Source organism: Cydia amplana, chromosome 1, assembly GCF_948474715.1.
Source record: "Cydia amplana chromosome 1, ilCydAmpl1.1, whole genome shotgun sequence".
NCBI classification, from domain to species: domain Eukaryota; kingdom Metazoa; phylum Arthropoda; class Insecta; order Lepidoptera; family Tortricidae; genus Cydia; species Cydia amplana.
Genome location: NC_086069.1, coordinates 3,101,024 through 3,120,370, shown reverse-complemented (window position 1 = coordinate 3,120,370; position 19,347 = coordinate 3,101,024). Strand labels below are relative to the sequence as shown.

The window sequence follows — 19,347 nt, the reverse complement described above, 5'->3', positions numbered from 1 at the left end:
CCTTCGGTATAGGTAAGTTATTTACTCCAATAACCTAGATTATATCAAGTGCCGAATTAAGATAACAATGGATAAAGGTCCTAATTAAAATGAAACCCCTATAAAAGCATTGGAGTGAACTTATAAACGACCATTCACTAATAGTTATATTATTTGAATCAAAAAATAAAAAGAACAAAATGAAAAGTGTTGTGGCGCTTTTCCTTGTTCTTTCAACAGTTTACGCAAGATCTTTGCTCGGCAACCAGCTGGCCAAGAACCATCATACATGTAAGTACTATAAATGAATGTTTCCTATTATAAGAGTAAAGATTAGTGGTAATTTTTCCATATTTTCTCTGGCTTTTGGCTCCAAAGAAAATGAGTTGAATAATTACCAGGTACCTATTATTCTGCTTTGTAACTATATCTATGAAGCACATGTTATCCGATAAGTAGATATGTAGTTCCTTCTGACCACCTTCCGCATGCATTATCATATCAGTTCCGTGTTAGCATATTCTCCATGTTTCAATTCAATCGGACACGGAAAGTGGTTCACACACATATAAGTTGCAAGATTTTAATCAAATATATACAGAGTGAAACTAAGTAAAAGCGTGTTAAAAAACCTAACATGAACCTCCTACCTACTCATCTTATGCATTTTCTTGTATCAGATGGATACGGACACGGACTGAAACGCTGCGTCAACATGTGGGACGAAGGTTGCATCAACGGGCAACTTGGCGGTTCAGGTACGATCTTAATGAGCCTATAGAGTCAATCGCTAATTAGGCAATAAAAAAATGGATGTGTCCCTAATTAGGCGTAGGCATATAATAGATGCTTCATTTGCAGGCAGCGACGATTACTACCTTGGAGGTAGCTTCAACCCCGGCAAGCGGTGCGTCAACATGTGGGACGAAGGCTGCATCAACGACCAGCTCGGCGGATCAGGTACTAATTACATCAAGGCGAAAATCCATGTCCATTTTTATACTAGAATATGTTATATAAATTGCCTCGGATAAAAATGGATCGCTTTATGCCCTTGTTGTACAATCTACTATTAACTTCAAAGTTTTCACACACTTTTAGCACCAACATAAGAAGTTCTATCTAACTAAGTATACAAGCGTACCGTCTCTGTCATCCGCTTTACCATTATTGGCAAAATTAACTATATATTTATAGGTACTATTTATTATTTACCTATGCATAACCTCGGTACTTAGTGAAAATAGTGGTAAAAGTAAACTAGATTTTATAATAACAGGCAAGGACGATTACTACCTTGCTGGAAGCTTCAACCCCGGCAAGCGGTGCGTCAACATGTGGGACGAAGGCTGTATCAACGGCCAGCTCGGCGGATCAGGTATTTTAGTATTTAACCTTTTGACCGCCACAGTTGTCCGTCATCGAAAAGCCTTGCCAAGGACGCCAACGACGGCAACAACCGACATGCCGTTTCGCTAATGCAATAGGGACGTACGCGGGATTCCGTAAGTTTAATTTCGCTTGAATAATAGCGATTGCATGGCGTCCGGGGCACGGCAAATTCCATCGCCGTCTGGCGTGCAAAAGGCTTGGGTATTAGGTTTATTTTTAATTATGGTTGACTATTTTGACCATAGTAGGTACCGCCCTTATATCATAGCGTTGATAAGTGCGACTCATAGGCCCATAACCTAAACACGTTTAGATGCACATGTGTGTTGCCGTCCGAGTAATTTGATTCCTACTTAATATTATAGAATAAATACGAATGTAACTCTATCACTTCTACACGCTTAACCCGCTAGCCGATTTAGATAAAATTAAGTAAGTATGGGGATAGTTTGAAGCCCGAGGAAGGACATATTATTTATCATAATTACTTATTCCACGCAGACAAAGTCGCGGTCAGAAGCTGTTAAATGTAATCATTCACAGATTTAATGCTCAGTAAAAGGGGTTCAGCACTCAAACCACTGCTTTCAGCAACATTTCTTTTATTACATTGATATACAGGATTCAGTGGCGTAGCTAGAGGATATGGCGCCCGGGGCAGGCACCAAATGTGCGCCCCCCCCCCCCCCCCCAACGAAATGAACTAACGAAAGGGTTACTTTTTACTTATTAAAGTTTATTTTTGATTTAGACAAATAAGTGTTTTTTTAGTCCATCGGTGGCTAACAAGCTTACGACTCGCCTGATGGTAAGCGGTCACCGCATCCTATGGACGTCTACACTCCAGGGGCGTTACATGCGCGTTGCCGACCATTTTAAAACTTATACACTTCTTTTTTGGAGATCTCCTTAGACTTGAAGATTCAATATCGCTAGTAAGTTTGGGATCGTAGACTATTCATAGCGCGCCTTTGGACTGATTTGAAGGGACCAAGGTGGCATCTAGGTGCTCCTGCCCAAAGGTGACAGCAGTACCACAGATTATATAATAGGCAGTACTCATTATATGGGATCTGTCCATGGCCGTACGCAGCATTTTTTAAGGGGTGGGGCAGAAGTAGGGGAGGCTGGGGACGTTATAACAGGGTACGGTTGAAACAGAGATTCTTAGCTTATGGTCAGAGACCAGGGTGGGACAACTGCCCCACCTTGCCCCACCGTGGGTACGCCTATGGATCTGTCTGCCCCAAAGTAAAGTATCGCCTCCCTTTATTGAGCACACCAAGTTTTTTGGATACGAGCGCAGCCTACCCAGCAAGGTGGCTACGAAATTATAGGACGTCACTGATGGAGATGTCAACACCGAGGCTCCCAATACTCCCTGGCATGGGAAGGGTTGTGCCTTGAAAAATGAGGTTTTCTTTGCGGTAAACGCGCAAAATTGAGCCTTGGTGGGATTGAATTGGACTAAGTAAATTCTTCCGATCCCACACCGAAACTCTGGATAGAGTGCTCTCAATACCTGACACACGTTTTTCACGGCATTCTAGTATCACAGAATCAGCGATGTTGGCACGGCTTGTGTTATACAGGTTGGTCCAAACCTTGTCGTCCAAAAATTTTTTTAAGATTCCTCACGCCGTGGGCTATCAGAATATGTATGTTAGCCGACTTTTCGTAGTTTCCGAATTATGATTTTTATTTTTATTACTTTTAACTTTTGTTGAGAAATTCCGGGGTGAAGCAATTATTTATTAAAAAAAATATTGAACTTTTTTGAATATTTCTTTTTGTAACATAATCCTTCACAAACAGCGCAGTTGCTAAAAAAAAATCAGCATCCTCACTTGGCTGAGTTGGGAAAAAAAGACAAACTTTTAGAAACTGCTAGACCCTACGTTTTTTTAAAAGGTCAAAAAAGTGATATTTAGTAGTCATAATTTGTCAGAGTCGTCGGTCAAAGGAAGTAAAGGAACTGAGGTGGAAAGCTTCCAAATTAGTAATTCATTACAAAAATCCTCTTTTGTTATTTGTACTATTATTTTATGGGGTCACTTCCCCATCGCTATTTCATGTTATCAGTGCAAATACCAAGAACAATTATTAGAAGGCATAAAAGCAACGTAAAGCGCTTCACCCCGGAATTTCTCAACAAAAATTAGAAGTTAAACTCGAAAACTACGAAAAATCGGCTAACATACATGGGGTTTATTCTGATAACCAACGACGAGGAGTCTAAAAAATTTTTTGGACGTCAAGGTTTGGACCACCCTGTATACAGGGTGGCTAAAAAATAACTGCATTTCCGTTGCCAGGGAGGTTTTGGGATTATACTGAGCAATTTTTACTATGAGACCAACCCCTAAGTCGCGAAAATAAATTTGACTGTTTCCTACATTTTGGCTGGTCCATTTTCTATGGGAGGTCTTTTGCCCATTTTGGCGCCCCCCCCTTGGACGGCGCCCGGGGCACGTGCCCCCCCCAGCCCCCCCCTAGTTACGCCACTGACAGGATTAGTTTAAGATTACAATAATATCAAATCGAACATAACCTCGGGCAACGCGCGCCGCCATATCTGACAGTTCTCTCTCTCTCTCTAGCAAATTACCATAGATACAATAAACAAAAAGTATAAAGCCGGGTGCCTACTACATGATTATCAGTGTAAAGCCACATACAGGACATTAACTAGGTATTGTGATGCTTACAGCTTCGGCCGTCCTTTTATTTAAAGTGAGTCCTCTCACTAAAAACAATTGTACATTAATAACAGCAGTAATATATCATAACAATTTTATCGATATCAAACAAACATTCATAAGAATAGTTTTTGTAAACTTCTGACTATAGACCTTTATTAGACAATCACAGCCAATGACTATTTGCATATATTAACCTTATTGAGAAATCAATCTTCTCACTTCACATGCTTTAACCTGAGATCATGTAAACAATAACTTAATATAACCAGCTAACCTTATTGAGAAATCAATCTTCTCATTTCACATGCTTTAACCTGAGATCATGTAAACAATAATTTAATACAACCAGCTAACCTTATTGAGAAATCAATCTTCACACTTCACATGTTTTAACCTGAGATCATGTAAACAATAACTTAATACAACCAGCTAACCTTATTGAGAAACCAATCTTCTCACTTCACATGCTTTAACCTGACATCATGTAAACAATAATTTAATACGACCAGCACCTGGTAGCATTAACAACCTTCTTTCGATAATCTTTCAATATACTTATATAAACTAATTTACAGTCATGGTCTGCTCTAGACAGTCTGCCAAAGTATAAACCAACATCAACAATCACAGTCTGCCCTCAAGGCCTGCTCTAAACAGTATGGCAAAGTATAACACGTCATAAATAATGACAGTCTCCCCTTAAGGTCTGCTCTAAATAGTTTAGCAAAACATAATTCATCATAAACAATCACAGTCTGCCATTAAGGCCTGCTCTAAATAGGTTACAAAGCATAATTCATCATAAACAATCACAGTCTGCCATTAAGGCCTGCTCTAAATAGGTTACAAAGCATAATTCATCATAAACAATCACAGTCTGCCATCAAGGCCTGCTCTAAATAGGTTACAAAGCATAATTCATCATAAACAATCACAGTCTGCCATTAAGGCCTGCTCTAAATAGTTTACAAAGCATAATTCATCATAAACAAACACAGTCTGGCATTTAGGCCTGCTCTAAATAGTTTACAAAGCATGATTCATCATAAACAATCACAGTCTGTCATTAAGGCCTGCTCTAAATAGGTTACAAAGCATAATTCATCATAAACAATCACAGTCTGCCATTAAGGCCTGCTCTAAATAGTTTACAAAGCATAATTCATCATAAACAAACACAGTCTGCCCATAAGGCCTGCTATAATAGTTTGGCAAAGCATAATACATCATAAACAACCACAGTCTGCCATTAAGGCCTGCTCTAAATAGTTTGGCAAAACATAATACATCATAAACAATCACAGTCTGCCCATAAGGCCTGCTCTAATAGTTTGGCAAAGCATAATACATCATAAACAACCACAGTCTGCCCTTAAGGCCTGCTCTAATAGTTTGGCAAAGCATAATACATCATAAACAACCACAGTCTGCCCTTAAGGCCTGCTCTAGACATAATCCCAAAGTATAAATTGTTATGGCCTGCTCTAGACTTGACTAGTCTAGACAGTCTGCCACTACGGCCTGCTCTAGAAGACAGGCTGCTATCAAAGCCTGTTCTAGACAGTCTGCCAAATTCAACCTAGACAATCTAATAATTTGATTTGGTATGGCCTGCTCTAGACTGGACCAGTCTAGACAGTCTGCCATCACGGCCTGCTCTAGAAGACAGGCTGCTATCAAAGCCTGTTCTAGACAGTCTGCCAAGATCCAACCTAGTCAATCTAATAATTTGATTTGGTATGGCCTGCTCTAGACTGGACCAGTCTAGACAGTCTGCCATCACGGCCTGCTCTAGAAGACAGGCTGCTATCAAAGCCTGTTCTAGACAGTCTGCCAAGATTCAACCTAGTCAATCTAATAATTTGATTTGGTATGGCCTGCTCTAGACTGGACCAGTCTAGACAGTCTGCCATCACGGCCTGCTCTAGAAGACAGGCTGCTATCAAAGCCTGTTCTAGACAGTCAGCCAAAGTTTAAATCATCAACATCATAAACAATCGCGGCCTACCCCAGACAGTCTGCCTTCAAGGCCTGCGCTGGTCAGTTTGCCAAAGTATAAACTAATATATATATTTTAATTTGGATCAGACAACAAAGCCCATATTACAATAACCTAACTTTGCCAAAACATAAACTAACATAATAAACAGTCATGGCCTGCTCTAGACAGTCTGCCATTACGGCCTGCACTAGACAGTCTGCCAAAACTCAACAGTTATATTCTAGATTCATAATATTAATATGATAACTAGCAATCATGTCAGCGAAGAGTCTCGAACAACACCTAGAGATACTCTCGCTGGGTCGCTGGATTAAGGTTCAGATGCAGAAGGTGGTAATCTTGGACACGGCGCGTATGTACGTCGGTTCCTCACTCTGTGGCCCTGACCATCGGCAGCTTGGGCCCTGCCCACTGCTGGCAGCACCATCTTAACGGTTTAACCTCCTTTGCTTCAGTCAGCTCTTGCTGCGAAGCCCTCGCTTATCATCAACTTCATCCGTTCAGCCAGGTTACCAGCGTTGAAACATAAAAAAATAAAAATGTTATAATTATTGGCAGTAGCAACGATCGTTTTAGTCTCAGTCCTCGTCAATAATTAATTCATTGATCATGCACATCGACTCAGTCAATCACTATCATCATCAATTAATCTTACTATATACATCATCCATATATCGTCATCAAAGTGGTCGGTCAAGCATTATCGCCGACATTGTCATCTAAATCGTCCAGCTCCGTTTTTATCATCGATATGGTCAGTTATTGACCCTGTCATGGGGCAAACATCGTCGCCGACATCGACACTGTAGTAGACATGTTCAGTCATATACATCATCATCGTTATCGGACCTCTATTACCTTAGATTTTCCTTAGATACCTACTCATCGTTACTAAGATCGTAATCAGACGTCAATGTCGTCATGGATATCAATCATTATCTTCATCAAAAATCATCAACATTAATTAATTAAAATAACAAATATTCCATCAATTCATCAACTCAGAAATAACATCTAAAATATGTTTTATTTTTTATTTTTATTTATTTATATAAACAGATTATTCAATGACCTGATGGTCCTGATGTTTCGTCCTAAACTTCGTCCAATATTTCACAATAGTAAAGTAATAGGGATTCAGCCACAGAAATCGGCAAAAACGCAGCAATAAACCTTGGGGTGACATGCACCCGGAAAGAAAACACTCCAAATAAGTACTACTGTATACTACACGGAGTATACCGTAGCAAGTACTATCGTCGTTACCCCACCTATTATATTATTGGAACCATTGGAAGTAATTAAAAGTAATTCCAATACCTTAATTCACCCTATAAGCAAATGAAATCGTAAAGTCACAAATAAATTGTATTTCATAGCAACAATTCATAGTTTCATTTTTGGTTTATTACTGGATTGCAATTATAATCATAATCATTTATTAGTCGCAATCCATTACACACACACACACACACACACACATTACGCATGTATAACTGCATTACTTATTTCAATTTTGAATACCTAGTAAAATTTTAAAAAATATAACTGAATACTATGCAATATTATTAGACAAATATTGAGTCAACAGCACGGAAAAAGTAATCTGTTCTTGTTTAGCCAATCCCGTTTAACAAATGCTTTTACCAGACAGGACTTGCACTAAATTTATAAATTTAGACAGACAAATTTGTACATTGGTGTATATTTTGTGCAATAAGGTTTAAATATAAATACCGCTTGTCATCAATTCAAAGGTATGAAGTAGGTATTCAAGAATTCCAAATAGAGTGAAATTATTCACTTTGTTTTTTAAATACCTACTAGGAGATCTTAACCATTGTAAATGAACCTGTACTCGTTAACAGAAAATAAACTTTCTTTTTCGTTTTCATTTGCAATGTCAGTAAAAGTATCCACAATGCGACCAGACATCATGTTGCTAATAATGATGCTTTGAAATTGTTGCTTATATTTTCAAACTTATTTCTTTTGTAAATTGATGTAGAATAATTGTGACACCATTAATGGTGCAAGTCTCTTTTACATTCTGAAATGTTAATATCATTAATTTAAACTTCCTTGATTTGTATGTGAGGTGTGAGGATTAAGCCTGGACTATCCCTATAGTCCAATATGCAAAATTTCCATACATCCAATCAATCGAAAATAATAATAATAAAAGAATGTATGACAAATCTGTAACCGATAACATTTAAAATTTCGAAAAATTCTGCTCATCTGTTTTTCATCTTTAAATTATATAAACCTTGCTCATATACAAAATTCAGGCTTAAGAATGAATTACATAAACTAATGAATTGGGTTATTGAGATGCATGACATTTGAAACAATAGCATGAAATAGATGTGAAACTACCAACATCATTTCAAATTTAGAATTCATACTGTGTGTAATTCCATTCAATCATTATTGTTTCTATATGCTTCTCTCTAAGTATCCAGATTGATAATTTTCAGTATAACAATGATATGCAACTACATGCATGTACCTACCTATGTAGAATATACCATTCAATATCTTCAATTATCATTTTTTTAATCCCTTTTTCATACACAAATGTTAATAAATAATTATTTTTTTGTTGTAAAATCAAAAACTATTTTCTGTCTTTTGTCCAAAATAATTTATATGCACATTTACCTATTATATTATTTTATTCTGAATTAGAGACCGGAGTATGGTGCCTGCTAAAGGCCTCTTCTAACTCTTTCCATTGACAACTGTCATGGGCCAATCTCCTACAATTCTAGCCCGCTATCATTTTCTTCCTCTCATTTTCGCTATCCCATCATTTTATCATGGCGATAACCTCTGCGATACTGATAACATTGTTTTGTTATCTCTTACTATATATAGGCATTATATACTCATGCATCATTAGAAACAATATACCTTTTAGTGTCATTAGACTATCCAAAAAAAGAATAGTAATAATACCTAGTAAATATTCAACTAACATCATTATACAACTCAGTGTTAATAACTAACTTCACTGAGCACCTGCATTGTACCTGAATACTGCATAATGCCATCCTTACCCTTTTGACTTCCTTCGTAACCATGTTGGCTCTTAATGATAGCTCTGTGTCTCACCAATCTCTCCGTGACGAAGCTGATGGTTGTTTTGCTTGCGTTCTCGTCGAGATCTATTCTCATTGTATTCCAACATGTCATCTCACAGTCCAAAAACAAACAATGACAAAAACACGGGTTAATAACTAGATCAATATATAGCGAACATCCAGTGCATTGCAAATTTAAAACACTTTTTATGGTAAGCAAACAAAACCAATTGTCAATCATTTTGTTTAGCGTACAAAATATGAAATCTATCTTGTATCATATATATACTTTCTATTGCTTTCATTATGAAATGAACTCTTAAAAGACCAAGCAACTTACATTTCTACGCACCTCTCGTCATCAGTGAGAGCGACGATCGTGAGCTCTCAGGTGGCTGACGTAACCTATCTTTGCAGTGAATGTACGTCCACATTCACCGCAGGTCAGCAGCCCTCCGACAAAATTGTATTTGATGACCGCAGGTGGTCGGGCCTTTAACTCATCACAGTCATCACGCTTCGCGTAGTTCCACTCGCCTCTGCTCTTCAAAGGCTTGCACTTTTGTATTCATTGTATGCCTTCACTTCGGCCGATCTTGTGCCGAAGTCTCCCAGTGCGATGGTTCAATATAGCACCTCCATACAGGTGAAAACAATCATCCAATTTCTATGTGGGCATTTGAATTCACAATCCCGCTTTCTGAGATGTAATCATTCACAGATTTAATGCTCAGTAAAAGGGGTTCAGCACTCAAACCACTGCTTTCAGCAACATTTCTTTTATTACATTGATATACAGGATTAGTTTAAGATTACAATAATATCAAATCGAACATAACCTCGGGCAACGCGCGCCGCCATATCTGACAGTTCTCTCTCTCTCTCTAGCAAATTACCATAGATACAATAAACAAAAAGTATAAAGCCGGGTGCCTACTACATGATTATCAGTGTAAAGCCACATACAGGACATTAACTAGGTATTGTGATGCTTACATAAATATAATTACTTTGGTTACAGGTGGCGATGATTATTACCTGAACGGTGGATTCACTCCGGGACGCGTGTAATCCGAAACTCGTCCGTGTTTATTTCAAGTTCCCAACCATCTTCCATGCAGCTTTAAGTTTGCTGATTTGCGGTGTTTAGTATGTTGTGTTGTATTTATTTTCATTCCCATCTGTATTTAAACAAATAAATAAAATAAAATAAACTGTAGTTTAAATATGTGCTATCTCGGATTAAGTATATACCTACCTACATATATGCCTAATTATATAAATATTACCTGTATATAATAGAATTATCAAAAGAAGTACTTAAGATTCGTAAGGCTTATTCTTCCGTTATAAATCCGTTGTGGCAACCGTCAACCGGAAGGACAGTGTCGGCCTGGCGGCAACGGAAACCCAACGGACCGGAAACTACTACTCGAGGGTCCCACAACACAACACAACACACAGGTGCGCCGTATGTTCCTTGTGGTCACACTCCTTTTTATAACCATCTATTAACTCTAGGGTAGGTAACTTTCATTTGAGGTATTCGTAAATATGGAAGTTAAACGTTTAAATACAATGAATATATTATACTTGAAAAGAGTTTTTTCAGTTTTCTAACAAAACAGTACAAGAAGAGGAACAGGTACTCACTGTACATACCTCTTCTACCTAACTTACAAGCGAGAGAGGAGTAATGGGATTGATTTAAATCAAAATCTAAAAATGCTAATTAAAATTTATTAGTTACACATACTTTCGTGCCTTCAGCACATATTATACATAAACGACGTATAAAAATATTTAAAATCTTCATAATCTTGTAGCATATTTTGCAATTTTATTGCTACAATATTTTTATATATGATACATCTAAAATATGTTTTTAAAATTAATGTTTATTTTGATTGGTCGTAATTTATTTAAGGTTAATTTGCTTGGCAAGTTTGACAAAGGCCACGTTTAGGTAAAATATAATTTTTAAAATCAAAATTATGTTTCTTCTAACATGTTTTTTACTAGATTAGTGTAAAGTATAATGAGAAAAATAGTAGGTAGTCACGAAAGGAGTTTTTACGCGATACATAATTATTACTATAATAAAACATATGCATTTTGCCGTAAACATTTCCACCTGGAAACATGTTTCAGTAATTAAGCAAGAGTTAGTTAGGTACTAAAGATTTCATGATAAGTAATAATAGTCCATAATAAATAAAAGTTTGTACAAATAATGACCTCCAGACGGTCTAGCATGAGTTGCGTTCTCGCGCGCGATTTCAAGTACGGGCTCTTGTGCGAGTACGCAACTTATGCTAGACCGCCAGTTCTCTTTATTGTCTCATTAGAGCGAGACAGTGAGTATTACTATCATTATTGAGGCTATAAAGGCATAGAATACACTGGAATGGAACAAAAACTTACTGGTTAGATGATCACAATGGTACTTATAAAGTAAGGACGCTGAGCAGGAAGAATTTAGTACATCGACCCGCCTGTTCCTATCTCTATTGCACGCGCATAACTATATTACTGTCCCGCTCGCACAGTGGCATCGACCGCCAGCATCATCGGCGCGATAGATATAAATAATTACGCGCGTGCAATAGAGATAGGCATAGGCGGATTAATGTACGAAATTCTTCGTGCTTAGCGCCCTTAGTTTAGCAAGTTGTGAGTTTGGACTACAAATACAAAGAGTATTACTGTAATATGTGGCAATGAGCAACACCCAACTCCCATCTCTTTCCAAAATAACATGAAAACAGGAATACAATGACAGAGATAGCTCCAGCATATCCTGTCACCGTACAAAATATCGTTTACCTGTCAATCCTACAAAATAGTGTCAAAGTATTTCTTTGGGAATTTTATGGCCTAGCTAGACACAAATAAAATCTATGCTGGCGCCATCTATATAAATGTCTGACAGTTGACAACCCCATTTCCACTTTAGGAGCATTCCAAGGGCTGTCCCGTACAGAGGCATTTTATTTTCTGTGTTGCGACATTTTTTTTTCGGCATTTAAAAGGCGATTCTTTTTCTGTGCACATTTTTGACCATTTGTCAGAGAAAAGAAATCTTCAGAAAATTCACGTTCGTACTACTGGGACAACGGTGGACAATTTCATGGAATGCTCTTTTATACTGTTAAAATTAATCATACCAATATAGTACATTAGCTAACTTGTTCTAGAAGCCGTTTTTGTAGCTGTAGCCCTTCTCAATTAATGTAAAAATCAATACAGTAATTAGGTGTTAAATACATTGGATTTGATGATTTGTTAGTTTTATCACAAGTTAAGGCAATTTAAATTTACGTTCGCACGTTTTTAGTAAGCGGTGGGCTTTAACATTGCACTTATATTATAATTGACACATAACCATAAAAAATGGCGAAAATATGGTAGGCTGAGATAAAGCATATTATTTTAACAACAATTTACTACATTATTACTACAAAAATTATGTCATATTTTCATGATTGCAATGACTTTCATAATTGTGACACAATAAATACAAATTATACAATATGATAGTCCATTATCTGATTGATTTTATTGTCTTTATTAAACAATTCAAATATTGCTATCACAGTCCTATCTGTCAATATCATTTAGACTGATAATAATAAAATGCTATTCCTTTGTACATAATGTTTCAGTCTCATTTTAACATTCATGAACCTAGTGTTTTTTAGGCCTGGCCTACTTTAAAAAGTACATGATATTGCAGTTTCTGAATGTTATTAATGTTTCAGTAATTCTTATTTGAAAAATTGAATCTCCAAATCATGAAAATGTGATGTAGTATGGTTTAATTAAATTAAGGATTAAAGAGTTAAAAAAAATGCAGGTTCAATTCCAATAGGTATAGGTACATCACATTTTTTATAGGTGGCTTTCCATCCGAGAAGGGTCCTTATGCACATGCATATGGAGCCGGTCTACCTAGCTTTATTTGACGTTCATAAGCGCATTGTAATTATGCCTACTTGAATAAACTATCTTTTATCTTATCTTTATCTTTTATCTTTTAAAGACCCTTTAAGCATGGAACGTCACATAGTCATTACATGGAACATTTATCTTTAAAAAATTGGTTTAAAATGTTAAGTTATTTAGAGATCCGAATCATTTACCTATTGGCATATAGCTTAGCTTTACTGTTCTATAAGTTGAACTAAAATTAACTCCCAGTGAGTGAACACATTCCATTCTAAAATAATTATATGACAAGATAGTTTAACCTATTTCCAAAATTAATAACTAAAATAAATAAAGCAAGCTGTAAGTATTATAAGAGACAGGTTCAAGTTGCCAATAAAGTTATTACACCACAGTGAAATTTAGAAATATATCAGCTTGTGCTGATGATCCAAAACTTCAGCCTGATCTCATCAACTGGGTTAAAAAAAAACCTTTCTTTAGTTGCTTTGTCCCTGCCAATGCTCCTGCGCATACTGCGGTAACTCCATAGGTAACTTGTTGTACCCCGTGTGCATCGGTGCAGGCTGAGTCTTCGGGGGCCCTGCTTGCCGGAACTTAGTTGAGTATTTATAAAAGTCTGACATCTCAAAAGGCTTCGTCTCCTCCCTGTAGGGTATGCATTTACCTTGCTCTATGACTGTCAAGTTCTTAGGAGATTCTAAGGTAGAAGAGGTGGGTGATAGTACGGAGGGACTGTGGGACTGATTAGGGCTCTGCATAGCAGAATGGCGGCCAGTGGAAATCATTATCTCGTAAGTTTGGGAGTTACCTATACTTGAAGTCCTTTTGAGGCTGGAACTCTTCTTTAGTAAAGGTGCCTCGGCTTTTGTTGGCGAGTCCAATGAGGTTTCATACCACTGCTTCTCTCGGACTTTAGAATCTTGAGATAGGGGTGAAAATTTATTCATACTGACCGAGTCAAAATTTCCTTGAGAATATCCTGATAACTGACTGACAGGGCTCAGTGCATCAGGATAGCCTCTTCTTTCATGCATATATTCATCAGTAGATACTTGTAGGGGCATGTGCATAGGTCTGGCATTTCTTTCACGCAAAGGCAAGGTATTAGGTACAGTTGGCCTTTCTGTAGGCACATGTATTCTATCAGTAGGCTGCTCTTGAATATCTGGCTGAGATCGGTGTTGGTACATAGGCAAGGGGGGCCTGTGAGGATCCATAATATTCTCAAAGTGTTGATTGTAATCGCTATGTGATGTTAAATGGTAGGTCTGTGTGCGCTGCAATGTGTTCCTCCGGCTACCCTCGGGTCTTCTTTTAGAATTAGATTGAACTTGCATTTGGTGGTGATGAGGAAGAGCTGCCAAATGTTGGCTCTGGGCCTTCAGATGAGATGCATACTGATATAAGAGAGCATTATTTCTCATACCATTCTGTTGTGCCATTGGCTGTGGAGCAGCTGTGGTGTGAGTGTAGTGGGTAGTAATATCAGGATGGCTTGAGCTGAAATGTGTCTCCCGTAGACGAGTAACATTGTGAGCCTCGGGAGCATTGTTATAGTAAATTTTATTCATATACTCAGTGGTCATAGTGTGGTGTCTGTACCCAGGAGGCTGATTGACATCACTGTGCATGTTCTCAGTCATTGGTTCATGTCTTCCTGCTAATGCTGGATAGGTGTGAGAAGTGTGCATTGAAAAAGTCTCTGGATTCCTTTCCTGAGGCGGGGACGGAAAGAAATTAGAACAGCTAGTCTCCGGACGCCGTATAAGTCTTGGGTGTGCACTTTTCGTCGACATACCAGATATCGATGGCGTAGAAAGTCTGTGCGTGAGGTTTTTGCGTAGATTCTGATCTGAATCGTGCAAACGCTCTCCTGGAGCCATTCGGAGACGTCTGGAAGTATTGTCTGAGCCGTCTTGGACGTCATTGCCATCAGTTGACCTATCAGTACTACGTACACTGTTTAGTCTCTCTCTCGGCACTTCGGGGCTCAAGGGCGCCTCGGGTGGCATGATTCCTGTTAGTTGAACTTCTTGAACACATAGTTTATACAATTCCTCGTTCTTTGTGGCTAAAAGCTGCTCTAATTCTTTCTTTCTAGCTTGCAATTTCAATAACTTGTCCTGCTTATCTGAGTGTAGATCGCTACCCATCGTGCTTGTACCCATATTCAAAACGTAAATTCACAAACACAAAACATTAGTGAAGGTATATTTCAACACAGAAATAAACTAAAATCGCTGATTAACTTAAAATAAACAAAGAAGAACGTAAATTTTAACGCAATGACACAACACGCGTAGCCATTTTGATCCACAGATAAAGTACAAAAAATAGTTTAAAAAACCGACTTGCGTTTTTGTTCTTGCTAATGTATTGATTATTTTGAATTATCAGTTACTAAAGTAAATTTATGCATTGTGATTGCATTATAATGTTAGATTAGGTATTGTAAATGACAGCGTTTTACACAAAAATAAAACGCTAATTAAATAACTTACCATATTCGGAACCTAAAGTAATATATTGAGAGTGGCAACACTGTAGTTAGTCGTATTGTCCTTTTCTAGCATATACGTCCATCTCTCTCCCACACCCCCACCACTTCAGGCAGTTGCGTTTGACAATTTTGACAGTTAGAAACAAACGCAAATTACCTCATTGTCTCAAAATTATACATATTTACACCAGGCAGGATTAAAACTTTAGGTTCCGAATATGGTAAGTTATTTAATTAGCGTTTTATTTTTGTGTAAAACGCTGTCATTAAACAACTGTACCGATATTCGGAACCTAAAGTAATATATTGAGACGTGTTTGTTATCGCCTGGTGGTGGGAAGACGCCAAGCCAATGTGATTATACATGTACTTACATATTATGTATATGTAATATTATTATATTAGGAGTGTTTAATTAATTAATTAATTATGTAGTACACCCTTTATTTTAATACATGTGAGGAGAGAGGTATTTAGTAAAGCATACAATTTTATATACCATTATATTATGATACTAACTTTCCATTTTATATACGTATTTAATGTAGGTACTTATAAATTTTCAACGAAAATAAGTGAGTCACCACAAGGGTGCTATAGTACTTAATTATATGTATGTGAGACTATGTAAAAGAAGATAAGTCAGTCTACTCTTCAGGGAGCATACAACATCTGTGATATGGAGTGATGTAATTAAAATATGAAAAGATAAAAATCATAAAGTACTCGAGTAGTTTTTATTTATAACTCCCAATTATTGACAAGTTTGATAATAATTATCTAGTAAGGTAAGCAGTTGCAGGATATAACAAGGACAAGACCTTTCTTATTTCCAGAATCCCTCAGGATTAAGTAGACGAATATTTTAAATATTCGTTATATCACTATCACCCACAAAGTTAATATTGGGTAGGTACTTAATAAAATGTCATAGGGAATACTTTTAATGATTTTACTGAATTCTTTTAATGACTGTGAGCCAGTGTGAGCTATTTATTTGGTTATAGCTATAAAATGCATTTAATCGTTTGTACGCTTTACTAACGCGAACGCGAGCTAATGGACCTAAACAAACCTTACTTAAAATTGTGAAGGTTACTTTGAGAGCTTAAACCATATCATAATACTCATGTGGCCACTAGTTACGACGCTTTTTGGTGCTCTTGGCGTTCAAATGGTAAATGTAGAATTGCCACAGAGCTTTATCAATGATATTTGTATAGGTGCAGCTCATTCTGCTTATATTCATGTTTAGCTATCATCAAGTGACCTTAATTGTACTCATTATTGTCTATATATGCAGTATGAGTAGTTTACCTTATCTGGTGCCTACTAGTAGACATAAACTTGATTGTTTCTGAACGCTAAAGTGGCTTAATTTATGTAAACCATTCATAGACATAGCTTAATTCTGAATATTCAGTCTTCTCTTTCCAGATTAAGAATAAGGTACTTAATTCGAAACCTTAGCTCATCGCATATGTGTTTTTAACCAAAATGAAAATTTGTGTTTATTTTGTGATTTTACATTATTTGCAATAACTGTGCGGAACCATGGGGTCCCCGACCTTTTGCCGGGCACCCGTGGGCCCAAAGCCAACAGCGCAGATGCCGTTTAAGAGGAACCTCTATTTTATCCAATGCTAGGGTCAACACTTTGTCGAATATATTTGATATTTATGTATATTTATCCTCCTTATGACCTAAGGGTAGGTAATTGTAACTTTTTGATATAAAATATACGCAGAATAGTCAATTATTTTGTATTCTGAAGTGCATATAATATTACTGGATTTGGGCCAGTGTGCTTTTGTATACTATATCTCTGGCCTACTATATAGGCTAGTCTATTAACATCCCGCCTCCTGGAAGGCAGTATACAGACTTCTTAGATATATTCACGGTAGTGCTAAGAGTGTGGACCTGGTTTTCCGACACTTGACTGCATGAGATTATTTTTTCAGGTCTCGAGCAAGAAGGGTGCCTAGATAGGTTGAGGTCCTCAACTTGTGGATTTGGTAGGAGCAAGACACAGACGGGGTGTAAATTAGTTAATCCACCATGTTTCAAGAGATTCATGTGCATTCATGCCTTCAGGTTACACTGTAGAGACAGACTAACACTTTGGCAGAGTTTTGCTAACATATAATAAATGATTGCATTTGTTTGGGTGTACAATTACATGTTCCACACCAAAAACATAATTATTTATATATTTCAATCTATTTTTGAAAGGTTTGCGTTTCAAAATAGCTTCGCCTTTTCGCAAGGCGTGCTCCTGTTCCCCTATTTTATTGTGCAAAGCGAACAGTATCACAATGCTATAATTTTGTATAAATTGAGAACTAGAGGGTCATGCCCTAGACGTGACCGCCCAGAAACTGTGCTAGAACCGTTCGTGCAAACCATTCAGTCACTATTTTTAAAAACCTTTTGTAGTGGGTACATTCCACGGTCTTAAATTTATTAAACGTGTAGTATCAAACTATGACAAGTCATGATAAGTGAAATAAGTGATAACAGTATCTGGTCCGTGCATAGAAGCACTTGCCCTTGAGGTTAGGGCATGGGTAGTTTATTATAAACTTAATCCGTGCATAGGAGCACTTACGATACAGGTGGTTTAAAACTTCCAGGGTCACAATACAGACACAAGGGTGTAAAAGACATAATTCATAAACGCCCGTTAGGCCAGTTTTGTATATTTTATTTCAAACATGCTTGTGCAGCACCGCCAGCACATAATAATTTTCCTAATATACCATGGCAGTCAGGGATATAATAATTATGTAAAAAGGTAGGTAACCTTGGTCATGTCGTGTACATAGGTAGGTACTCGTAAACATGTTAACTGAAAGACAAGTGCTCTCCAGCCAAATATAATTTATGCAACTGTGAGCTGCTCTTACATTGGGATCATATGTATTTATTTCTAGTCTGTCATATTGTAGCAGGCCTAGACTTCAAAGGTTTGTAGATGTTTATAGGGCCGTTAAACGGACCCTTTGTACACCTTGAGCAGGCTGTTTGTTTCACACCATGGGTAATATATATTGTAAACATAGCTTATTTCAGAATGGAATCGTAAGCTCTGTCGTGTCGTGAGCTTACCGAGCCTGATTTAATTAGAGTCCACAGATTGTATGGACCTTGGAGGATTGACCACTCCTTATTCTAATTATCAATATTCTGCCTGGGCTTATAGTCGAAATTAGGTGACTAAATCTCTTAGTATTATCTATGCCACCCAAGTTATGAGGCTTAGCGTCTCCAGACCACAATTTTATATTAGGGTGCAAAGATTTTTTCATCTTTAAAATAAAAATGAGTCGAGATAGGCCTGGAATCTTAGGTTTTTATTTTACCTATTATAATTTTAGAAATGTTATGTAAATGGAAAGCAGTTTTCACTTTTACCACAGTTAATTAGCCCAATTTCGGGTTTAGCCAATAGGGTGTTCGGGACCCTTGAAATAGATTGGTAAACAAAAATGAAAACTCTAATAACGAAGCCTTGCCTATTTCGACTGATTTTTACCCAAAACATTATTTTAAACCATTTTTACTTTCTCTAAAAAGAGATATTTACAACTTAATCTTTGTAATATTTTTGTGATTGTGGTCTACTCGCACGCCTGTGTTATGACCATATCATTTATATTTCTGTGAATATGTCTGACGTGCCTTGCGCAGGCTTACATAGGTTATAATATCATCATCAATATCAGTACATAG

The 19,347-nt window shown here is 37.2% G+C and overlaps 2 protein-coding genes and 1 long non-coding RNA gene across 3 annotated transcripts; 2 read left to right on the top strand and 1 right to left on the bottom strand.

Annotated features, from left to right (window-relative positions):
• Nucleotides 1-166: 166 nt before the first annotated feature.
• Nucleotides 167-10,331, top strand: LOC134662081 (uncharacterized). The gene is made up of 5 exons (XM_063518355.1): nt 167-270; nt 660-737; nt 841-939; nt 1,259-1,357; nt 10,183-10,331. The coding sequence occupies exons 1-5, from the start codon at nt 180-182 to the stop codon at nt 10,230-10,232; spliced, it is 417 nt and encodes a 138-aa protein (XP_063374425.1). The 5' UTR covers nt 167-179; the 3' UTR covers nt 10,233-10,331.
• LOC134662215 (uncharacterized) lies at nt 4,659-6,615 on the top strand. Its single transcript, XR_010098032.1, has 2 exons — nt 4,659-4,777; nt 5,512-6,615. It is a non-coding gene; the product is annotated as an uncharacterized LOC134662215 (long non-coding RNA).
• A 3,201-nt stretch (nt 10,332-13,532) lies between the features above and the next one.
• Nucleotides 13,533-15,428, bottom strand: LOC134658534 (uncharacterized). The gene has a single exon (XM_063514242.1). The coding sequence runs from the start codon at nt 15,278-15,280 to the stop codon at nt 13,589-13,591; it is 1,692 nt and encodes a 563-aa protein (XP_063370312.1). The 5' UTR covers nt 15,281-15,428; the 3' UTR covers nt 13,533-13,588.
• Between the last annotated feature and the right edge of the window lie 3,919 nt (nt 15,429-19,347).